This window comes from Chiloscyllium plagiosum, chromosome 2 (assembly GCF_004010195.1).
Source record: "Chiloscyllium plagiosum isolate BGI_BamShark_2017 chromosome 2, ASM401019v2, whole genome shotgun sequence".
Lineage (NCBI taxonomy): Eukaryota > Metazoa > Chordata > Chondrichthyes > Orectolobiformes > Hemiscylliidae > Chiloscyllium > Chiloscyllium plagiosum.
In genome coordinates, this window is record NC_057711.1 from 36429458 (window position 1) to 36441456 (window position 11999).

The window sequence follows — 11999 nt, forward strand, 5'->3', positions numbered from 1 at the left end:
CCATGTTGACTATCCCAAATCAGTCCTTGCCTTTCCGAATACATATACATCTTGTTCCTCAGGATACCCTCCAAAAACCTGTCCACCACCGAGGTCAGGCTCACTGCTTTATAGTTCCCTGGCTTGTTCTTACCACCCTTCTTAAACAGTGGCACCACGTTAGCCAACCTCCAGTCTTCCGCCACCTCACCTCACCTGTGACTATCAATGATACAAATATGGGTCGCTGAATCAACAATCCAGTAGTAATACTGTGAGATGCATTTTTGTTCATTTTATTTCTAACTTTATTTGTTGGTTTGTGAACTGCTTAATGTATTTTAACTTCCAAATTATTGATTTTTTTTTTAAGAATGAAAGACCTGAATTTGTGCCACACTTTTAGTCTCACAGAAATGTTTTTCAAAGTGCTTTGCATTAATTACTTAGTTTAATTTTATTATGTATGATACAGAGAAGTATGTTTACATTCAAACTGCAACAAAAGCAATGGAAGAATGGGCAGACTAATCTAATTTTAGTGATGGTGGTTAAGGGTGGCAATTTTTAGATTAGATTAGATTACAGTGTGGCAACAAGCCCTTCGGCCCAACAAGTCCACACCGACCCGCCGAAGCGCAACCCACGCATACCCCTACATTTACCCCTTACCTAACGCTACGGGCAATTTAGCATGGCCAATTCACCTGACCTGCACATCTTTGGACTGTGGGAGGAAACCGGAGCACCCGGAGGAAACTCACGCAGACACGGGGAGAACATGCAAACTCCACACAGTCAGTCGCCTGAGGCGGGAATTGAACCCGGGTCTCAGACGCTGTGAGGCAGCAGTGCTAACCACTGTGCCACCGTGCCGCCCAATCTCTTTAAAATGTCCCATTCAAGATTTAGACAGGCTCATCTGGGCAGGTAAGATGGGGCATTTGTTTAAAATTTTACCTAGCAACACAGCACATAATATTCCACTGGAGTATCAGATTAGAATATGCAGGTGAAATTCAACTACTGTGCGAATATAAAATGGATGGTTGCCAATCAACCATGTTTACACAGTGTTAATTTCTTTGAAAGTTGAAAATTCTGCCATCCCCAAAGCAAAACATACAACTAGTTACACTTAGGAGCATAATGTTATGTTCAGGATACACTGTTGTTCCAATCATAGTAATGTATAAAACTTATTTTTAGCACAAGGTGGTTTATTGGTTCTTGCATTGGCTTTTGAAAGTATTAAAGAAGTGTTTGAAAATTAATGAGGAAATCTTTCTAAATTATAGAAATGAGTCATTGCTTAATATGAAAAAAAACCCTTTATTTTCTACAATGTGTAAAACTACAACTTACTACTGAATCTATTAGTAAATTTGTTCTTAACTGTGTTAAATTTAATTAGGTCAACACCTTCACTGAAATATTGGGCAAACTGTGTCATAACATTGTAATATTGCGAATGATTATTTTAGGTTAAGATATGTCACACAGAATTCTCCTGAGTTGACTCATCATGAAATTTGTTCTTCAATCTATTATTCTTCTGTGAAGTTTAACTGCCTTTTCATCAATAAAGATCTCAGTCGTGTCAAATTCACAACTTTGCTGACTAAGGATCATTATTTTCTCCACGTTTAAATTTTAAAACAGAACATGTGCGCTGTCTTACCAAGGATTACATGAGATAACCACATCATATGTCTGAATAAAAAACTTCAGCCCAAAACCTCCATGCTAGTCTGTTTATGCTCCACTCAAGCCTTCCCTCATATTGTCCCATCTACAAAACTGCATTGATGTTAAGAGCAGGAGAAGATCATTTGCCACTTCAAGCCTCCTCTGCCATTAAATCAGATCATGGTAAATCTGACTGTGATAACAACAACTCCAGATTCCTGTCTACACTTAATAACCTTTCACTCTCTTGCATTCCGAGAAATCTACCTCTGCCTTGAAAATGCTCATAGATTCTGCTTCTAATGTTGTTTGAGACAGAAAGTTTTAAAGACTTATGACTCTCTAAGAGATTAAATTGTTCCTCACCTCTACCTTGAATGGGTGACCACTTATTTTAACCAATCATTCCTAGTTCTAGATTTTCTCATAAGGGAATCATCCTTTTCACATTCAAACTGTTAAGACATCTCTGAATCTTATGTGTTTTAATCAAGTCACTTCTTAGTCTTTTAAACTTTAGAATCTTTTTCTTTAGTTCATTTCTGCGATGTGGATGTCACTGGCTGGCCAGCATTTATTGCTTATCCCTAGTTTCCTAGTTGCCCTTGAAGAAGTGATGGTGAGCTGCCTTCTTGAGCTGCTGCAGTCCACTTGCTGTGTTTTGACCCACATGCCACTGGGGAGAGAATGCCTGGATTGTGACCCAGCAACAGTGAAGGAACAGCAATATATTTCCATTTCAGGACGGTGAATGGCTTGGAGGGGAACTTGCAATACTGTACAGGGTACTCCAGATATGGTCTCACCAATTCTATGTATGATAGAAGCATAACCTCCCTAAATTTCTATTCAGACCCATTACAATAAACCATAACTTTCTATTATCTTTCCTGATTACTTGCTGTACCTGTGTACTGACCCTTTGTGATTCATGCACTAGGGCACACAGATCTTGCTGCATCCCAGAGCTCAGCAGTCTCTCACAGTTTAAATAAAATGTTTGTTTCATGTTCTTGTTACCAAAATGAAAACGTTCACAGTTTCCCACATAATGCTCCATTGGCCACATATCCTTAATATATCTATGTCTCTTTGTAGCCTCCTCTTTGTGCCCTCTTAAAATCTTAGTTTCCTACTTATCTTTGTTTCATCAATACATCTGGCAACTATGCCTTCAGTTTTATTCATCCCAACCAGTGATATAAACTGTAAAATGTTGAGGACCCAACATTAATCTCTGCAGCACACCACTCATTACATCTTGATAACCAGAGTGGACCAATTTATGCCTCCTCTCTGCTTCCTGTTAGCTAGCCAATCTTTTACCCATGACAATGTATTATCTCCTATATTGTCCCTCTTTATTTTCTGCAAAATGCTTTGATATGGCACCAAACAAATGCCTTCTGGAAATCTGGGTAAATATCCACCAAGTCATCTTTATCCACTGCACATGTTACTTCTTTATTTCCTATCAGTATAACCATTGATTCCCTTCTACCTCAAAACTTCTCTTGCCTTCCCTTAATGCATCTGTATTATTCACTTGCAGTGGCAATATGTTCCAAGTTCTTTAGCAGATTTTTTTTCTGGGTTTCTTGGTGCCTATCTTATATTGAAGACCTCCAGCTATGCTCTTGTGCACAATCATTCTTCCCTTATCACTCTACAAACAACTTTCATGATTTTGAAGTTTGAGGAATATGACATAAAGTATCTAAATGATCAAAGTGAAAAATATCAGAGACTGCTACAGTAAAGATTTTTTCACAAATGTCAGTCTTCTAATTTTCAATTCCTTGGAAATATTCTGCCCTCTCTTTTTTTTTTAAATATAGGAAATGAATTAAATACCCACTGGTCATCTGGCTTTACACCTTTCCTTAAGGAATTATTAAATATTACTAATAATGCCTTGGCTAACTCATCCCTTGATTGTTTTAAAATAGTGGGATGCAACGTATCTGGATTAGGAGCTTTATCCTCTTTGAGTTTGCTTAGTTTACTCAATTATTTATTATTTTGTTTTAAATGCACTTAATTCATTACTTGTCTCATCAGTTAATGTCATGTCTATCTATACACAAATACATATACCTCAAATTGTTTATGTTGACTGAACTTTAAAGTGCTTTAACATTTCTCTTTTATCTCTGACATATTCCGAGGAATATCTAATTTATGTTTTACTCCTTTGTTTTCAACATGCTGCTAAATAACAAATTATTTCAAATCAACAAACTAAACAGTTTTACCTCAGAGCAGCATACATTCCAATGAAGACAAATGCATTTTCTACTGGAAAATAGCTACAAAAAATTAATAACCAAATTAATTCATATGGGTTTCCTTGTACATCGGTCATTGAAAGTAAACAGGCAGCTGTGGGAAGCAATTAGGAAGACAAATGGTATACCATAAAGGGAGTGCAACAAAGGTTCACTTGGCTCCTACCAGGGGTGGCAGGACTGTTCTATGACGATACATGTGTTCAACTGGGCCCGTATTCACTAGTGTTTAGAAGAGTAAAAGGGAATCTGACTGAAACAGATAAAATTCTAACAGAGATAGACGGTCTAGATGCAGAGATGATGTCTCCCATAGTTGAGGAGTGTAGAACCAGGAGTCACAGTCTCAGGGTATGCAGTAGACCATTTAGGATTGAGATGAAGAAATATGTCTTCATTAGAGGGTGTAGATTAGAGTGGTGATGGAAAAGCACAGCAGGAATTCACTACCACAGAAGGCCAGTTCACTGAGTATACTTAGGGGAATAGGGTGAAAAAATAGGTGCTTTTCCAGCACCACTCTAATCTAGACTCTGGTTTCCAGCATCTGCAGTCCTTGTTTTTACCTTCATTAGAGGGTGGTCAGTCTATGGAATTCACTACCACAGAAGGCCAGTTCACTGAGTATACTTAGGGGAATAGGGTGAAAAAATAGGAATATGGCATTGAAATTGAGATCAGCCATTATCATATTGATTAGTGGAGCAGACTGGAAGGGCCAAATGATCCATTCCTGATCCTTGTTTCTATGGTTCCATATTTCATAAGTGTTTCCAAGCAGGAATGATTGCTTCTTGCTTTTCTAATCTTCTGAAAAAGGTTTGAGGAAGTTATGTGACCACTCAAATTACTAAATAAAGAAAGCATGACAAATTGACTTCTTAGCACTGAACACATTCTCATTCTTGAGTGTAACTAAAAAGGCTACTCAAGAAAGGAGCACTTGAATACATCACTCATCCTTGAGTGTTCAACTAGTTATGTTTACATACATTTTCTGAAGATTTATTACATTGAAGGTTTATGATTGTCAAACCACATGCTCGGAAGGAATTATCTCCATACCTGCTTTTGTCACAGTAATTATCTTCCTCTTTTGCTTTCAACATAACAGATTAAATTGAATCTTAAACCTGAAGGGAAAATACATTCACTTCCATAACACTAACTCAGACTCAAATTGATAAGAATGTCAGACCTCCATGGAAAATTCTACTAATCCCAAAATACACCCATAAATATTCAACAGACTTGTAGATTCCTGCTTGATAAATGGGACAATGCTTGCAACATGTTCTGAAGCATATGTTATATGATATAGCTACAATTCTACCAAAACAAATGTTATAGTTATTCCGCAAATTTGAGGGCTATAGTATTTTAGAACAACATGAGCAGAGAATATTTTATTCTTCTCTTCTGCTCAATGGCCTCTAACTTCTATTGACATTTCTTATTTGAGAAAAGTGCTGATGTGAATGGTCATAGTTTCTTACCATTAAAAATCTAAATCCAGTAGACTGCCTCAGCTGTTTTCAAACCAGTTTCAATTTTGGGCACTTTTGCTGAACCTGGTGTGCCGAGTCAGTGTGAAAGCTACATCCTCAAGAGAATCTTCCATTGGCTAGTGACAATTGTAAAGGTGAGTATACATTACATGCACAAAATTTAATTTATTAGGTATCAAAGGCTCACTCCTGCATCCTCACCAAAAGTATTTTTGTTGATAAAATATCAGATACATTTCCCAGTATTTGGGGAGTACACATTTTGTTCCTAAGTAAATATACTTACTGATATTTAAATAGTCATTATGAGAGAAAATGCTTCACAAAGCTGGACAGAAAATAACTATAGTAATGGACCACATACAATGTGATAACTATAATTACAGAATAACATTTATTGGCCCTTGTTTTTTGAAAAACTGTTATACCTTTTTGACCCTGGAAATTATCATCACCAGGATAATACTTGCCCACTATTTTAACAACAATCTGAGGAATATGGTATACACGGAAAATGTTGGGGATTTAGGAATGCACAAATTTCTTGAAATTTTCCGGACTGTGAGTGGGTGAGCTGAGGCATGGACGAATTCAAACACAAGAATGAGAATTTTAAATTTGAAGCGTTGCTGAAGTAGGACCCAAATTCTGTCAGTTAGCAGAGAAATGTTCGGTGAATGGAACTTGGTGTGAACAATGGGTTAGACAACTGGGTTTTGGATGAACTGAAATCTACAGGAGTAGAAAACGGGTGTATGTCCTGGAACTCATTAGAATAATTGAATCTAGCTTTCCTAATTTCCTCCTGTAATTTGGGGATAATAAGGTAAATGAAATTCAAAATACAGATAGATCAGTCATGATTGTATTGAATGGCAGAGCAGACTTGAAGGGTCAAATTGTTTACTTCTGCTGCTGTTTCGTTTGAACATAACGTACTCCTCAAAAATCTACTTCATTGATGAAGTTTTATGTCTTTATCCCTAATTTCTACTATTTGGCTCAATGTCAAATCTTTGCTTTGTAATGATTCTGTGAAGCGCTTTGGAATGTGTAATTGCATTAAAGGTGCCATATAAATATAAAGGGAGTGAAATTGCCCTATGCCAGGAATACAAAATGGACATATAGGGAACCGACTGCTGATTTTGCATCCAAGCCAATCTTGTTTTCATTAAAGTTCACAAAACAATTGCTAAAACTTTCTATTTTCCAGATGAACGGAAAATAAATCAGGCTCACCGAAATGTCAGTTGCTACTTTGTAGCAGTTGTTTCCTATTGGAGGTTTTGGTAAGTTCCAGTCCCTATCTCTTGTTCGTCAAACAGACGGGTGGTTGAGGCTTCAGTAACCCATGAACTGAGAAAAGGGTGGAGGTTGCCAGTATTTAGTAGTGTACTGAGAGGTGAAGGAGAGGCCATGTGATGAGAAGTTTAACTCGAAGTCCAATAAAACGACAAGGCTTCACACAACCCCTTTCAGCCTGATACCGGGATTGGAATCGATGGCCAGGGACTAGAATCGGTGATGGGGTTGGGAATGGGAGTGCGAGCGGTGGAAAAAATCTGGTGCACAGGCACTACAGCTTTGCTCGGTTATTCATCATTGGCGTTTTGAAAGGATGTAAGAAGTGAGCTAAAGAATAACAGAGCCACTAAAACAAGCCTAGCCAGAATACAGAAGATGGAACGCACTTAAATTGGTGCAAAGACTTTTTTTTTCATTTGAATGGCCGGTTGAAAGTAAAGAATATCTTAAATAATCATTTTCTCAAGTACATCGAAATAACTCAGTTTCTTCAAAAAACTGCAGAAATGGAAAGGAACCACTGATGCAAACATGAAGGGATAAGTTAAAATGAATTACGGCCAACAGAATAGAAACAATGTAATTCGAGACTATGAATTTCCAATAGCTCGAATAAAGGACACTCACCATTTAGTACGCAAGTCGAAATAGTCTTTTCAAGGTGACACTTTGTATATTTTTTTCCTGTATAATGGGAATGAAAATTCAGTTCCGACTTTTGTCTGCACGATTCACGTTCATCTAAACACCGTGGAAACATGAACAAATATTTAGCCAGAATGGACAACATTGTTTGACAACGGCGGTTCCTGCTATGATCAATCTGATGTTCGCACAGGCCCAATGATGTTGGTAAAAGTTTGTTAAATAGTCTTTTGGTCTAGAACCTTCAGGATCTTCAAATCGTCAAGAAATTGCCTCAGTATTGTACTATTTGCGAACAAACAAACGCAGAATTAACCGGTGGTGCTTATGACCACGATAGATGGCGCTCCGGAGCCGGGATTGTTGAGTCATTGGGCAGATGCAGCCTCTTCCAGTGAAATTCAACTCCAGGCAGTCAGTAAATGTGTTTCATGGAACAGCACATTATTTCGAATCGGCTATTTCAATTTATTTAGGTAAATTATAACAGAAAGTAAGTCGCAATCTGAGTGCAATAGGATACAAATATTAAAACATGAAGTTTTATAAAATGGTCACCAAACGGCTTATTAACTTATTTTATCAGAAGGATGGGCCAAATCGTGCCGTTTAGAACTCCTAATGATATACCGTTAAATCTTAAAAGTAGCAATTAAAATTGTTTTAAAAAGTTGCACATTTAAAGGTCACAAATTATTAGCAATAGAGGTCACACAGTGAGTTGTCATGCTTGCAATGACTTACATTTTTTGCAGACCATTATGAAATCTCAACACAAGGCTGAATACGAAGATGGATTTTTCTTTCATGCTATAGAGACCGAGAAATAAGTTATTTTCAATGCAACTCACAATGTAATGGTGGGGGGTGCGGGGTAGGGGGGGGGGGGGCAATGAATGAGGTTCATGTACTTTATCTTGAAGAAGCTTCGGCAAACGGTTTGATTTTACAAGAACACACCGAAAATAAACTTCGCATCTTATATCTGGCAAATACTCAAGCAGAGAGAAATAGGCACAATCACAAACTAATTCGATTATTGCGTTCTCTGCTATTTTAAAGTACAAATTTGAAGATCACTTCCTTACTTTTGTTTTTTTTTCCCCCTCTGGTGTTGAGTCTTTTGCCTAATGTGAAATGGAACATGAAAAGAACAATATTTAGATTAACTTTGCATGAACCGGCTTCAATTAATCTTTTGGTCTAGCGTGTAATGAATAATGAGGTTACGGAGAGTTGTGTTTCTCTTTGTTTTCGAAAAATAAGCTGTCATGTATTTGGTGACAAAGCCTTTTATTTTGAACTTTGAATACCGAGACTAATTCACAAAGTATTACTATGCCATGAATCCGATCTCTCCTCAAGTTATTTTTTTTAAATATTACTGTTGCACGGTAAAATTATGAAGTTTCGTTGTTCGTAACATGTTCGCTCACACGCAACTTTACCTTTTTAGTATAAACTAATAACAATGCCTATTATTCAATGCTTTTTGCATTTTTTTAACCAAGTACTTTTAACACATAATTATAGTTTAAATATTTCTCCGAGAGACATACTTTATATAGTTTTCTACTATAATTAACAATTTTTCTGTTTGAAACAGCCTCTCATTATTTCATTGACCTGTGCTTCCTGACTCTCCCTTTGTGTTCCAGATCGGGTAGCAAAACATTTACAAACTAGATGGCAGTATTCCAAACCAGGATAACAACATTATAACCAATTCAGCAGTCTTTACTGTCAAAGGAGCTGCTTCAATTCAAAACTAAAGTGAAAGTTCTGTTTTTGTGGCATACATCAAAATCCCTAAAGTTAAAAACAAAACCTAACGAAATTTCCTAATGTTTGCCCACCAATTTTCTTTACAAATTCCACTTATATCTATTCGCTTTGGAGAAAAATATATGTCAGATTGTTAAAATCAGAAACAATTTCCAGCAGGAATTAAAATGAAAGCGGTGACAGCAAATTCTGTTCTTCACAGTAATTGCACTGAAAGCTATGCAGGAGATGTTCACACGGAGCGAATGCAATGAATGCCGGTTCCCTTATGTTTCCTTACAACTTATTTTCTGCCATTCTCCTGTTAATTCACAACACCAACATATTTGTAGTAAACAATAAATAAACTACAACAGCTCAGTAATGGGACACAGATTTTCTGAAAGTGATTTGATGTGGCGTTATGAACAAAACTCAAATTTGCTTATATGACATTTTTCTACATAACTTGCTTGCTAAATTACATTGCAGATACTAAGACATCCGTCCCGCACATTATTAATTTTTACTTCGGGTAGAATACTTTTTAATAGTTCTGATTGACTGTATCCTTCTGGATCGTACCTTACACCTAGTTATTAAATATGGTTTAATGAGGTTTGTCGTGGAAATTCGCGAAGTTGAATTAAAGTAAACAATGAAATTTGGAAAGGAAACTGTTACCTCGGCAAATCCCATCAACCTCATCACAACACCTCCCTCCCCTCCACCTCGGCCCACCACCCCGATCCCACATCCAGCCACAGCCACACACATTCGCCGGGACAATGCTGTATACGTTGTACAAACTTCAACAGAGAGAAAAGAAATGTAAAAGGCGACTGTCGGATTGAATGGATCACCAACACAGTTGCAAAATTCACTTCATTACATGTAAACTTCAAAAGGTGCGGCCAGCAATTAGGAAAGCAGTGTTTGTATTCACCATTGTTTCTCTGGGGACCTTAAAACTTTATTGCTTTAAAGAGTGGGGGGGGGGGGGGGGGGGAGACATTTTTTTTCTGCAGCCGGGAAGGGAAATCTGAACGTTAGGTTTTGTGGCTGAAATTTGTCGCTGGCTCCTCAAACAAAATATTCCTGGATTCGGTTGAATCGGTGAAATAATTCTTGCATTTATCTCTACATCCTGCTGAAGTTTGCATTCAATTAGCTACATTTCCTCACCCAAATTGGAGAAATATTGCAACCCTTCTACACATTATTTCAAACACAAGCGCTGGATAAAGAATCCTCAGGACAGCAGTCCAAAGCTGTATGAAGTGAACACTGAAGGCTCATAGAGGTGGAACCGAATGCACTGTCTATCAATTATTTATTGTACTGTGCTGGCTGCTCGATATTCTGGAGGAGGAATCTGATAAGATTTTCTCATTTTGTGGTGACGTTTGGAACCATGTGATCTCCGCTGGAATATAAGGCTCCAGCAGAGAACCGCCCTCTCCCCTTTGCTTATAATTTGTGTGTTGACGACTGGTCTTTTTTTTGTGTGTATTGTTTTTTTTTAAACATTCCCGACGAAAGGCTGAAAGCGGATCTATTGAAGTTCTTTCGAGATCCGATTGATCTTTGGAGCCGAGGCGATAAAAAGGGGTTGATTGAGAAAGTTGGCAGGAGGGACAATTTCCTGTTTCTTCGGCTGCCTTCCTCGCTTGGATTCCTTATGTGGGAAGCTGGCGCTGGGTCGCTGAGGATCGCCGCGGAGCCTCTCAGATCAGCTGTCGTGCCCTCGGATCAGTTTGTATGATGACTCTGAGTTCTGAAATGTCCGATGCGTCCATCGTCTCGGAAGAGACCGACATTGATGTGGTGGGAGACGGGGCGGAAGGAGAGGAAGACGAGACCCAGGAGGGCAGCTCCTTTGGGAAAGTGGTGAGCCAAATGCACTCTGAGATTCTGAGCCCTCGCTCGCCATGTGTAGACAGCGCATCGAACCGGGACCCTTACAAACCAGTCAGCAAGAACCCTCTGGTAAAGCCTCCTTACTCATACATAGCCTTAATCACAATGGCAATCCTCCAAAGTCCAAAAAAAAGACTGACCCTGAGCGAGATCTGTGAGTTTATCAGCAATAGATTCCCATATTACAGAGAGAAGTTCCCAGCCTGGCAAAACTCCATCCGGCACAATTTGTCCCTAAACGACTGTTTCGTGAAAATTCCCAGGGAGCCTGGTAATCCGGGCAAAGGCAACTACTGGACTCTGGATCCCGAATCTGCAGATATGTTTGACAATGGCAGCTTCTTGCGGAGACGAAAAAGGTTCAAAAGACAGCAATCGGCGGATCTGCTCCGGGAGCACGGTAATTATATTCCTGCTTATGGTTACGGACCTTACGGCTGTGGATACGGCCTTCAAATCCAAGCTTACCACCCTCATTCTGCCGTTTTTGCCTTTCAGCATCCATCAAGGCAGGCCCATCCCATCCCCCCGCCGTCCATGCTGCCCGCGAACGAACTAGCCAGGAATTCATTCTACCCGCGGCTTAGCCCCACACTCCCGTCAGTGCAATCTGTCAAACACAGCTCAGCCATATCAAGGTCCCCTTTCTCCATCGAAAACATCATCGGGGCCAACGCCGGTCCGGCCAGCTGCTCATCCCAGTCTCCAGCAGTTCCTTTATTATCATCAACACCCTCCTGTCCAACTGCTTTGCCAAGTCTGCACCAAGAGACTGTCATTCAAAATGCAGGGAACTTTCATAGTAGGATTCCAAATGTTAACGGCTGTTAATAAAATATAATGCACGCCTATCTGAAGGTAGGATTATTTTTGTACATTTCCTATTCGCCGACAGAAT

General features: G+C 38.8%; 1 protein-coding gene across 1 annotated transcript; it reads left to right on the forward strand.

Moving 5' to 3' along the window:
• The first annotated feature begins 10558 nt into the window (after positions 1-10558).
• On the forward strand, positions 10559-11778 carry foxd1 (forkhead box D1). Its single transcript, XM_043721382.1, has 2 exons — positions 10559-11501; positions 11600-11778. The coding sequence occupies exons 1-2, from the start codon at positions 10943-10945 to the stop codon at positions 11686-11688; spliced, it is 648 nt and encodes a 215-aa protein (XP_043577317.1). The 5' UTR covers positions 10559-10942; the 3' UTR covers positions 11689-11778.
• Positions 11779-11999: the final 221 nt, after the last annotated feature.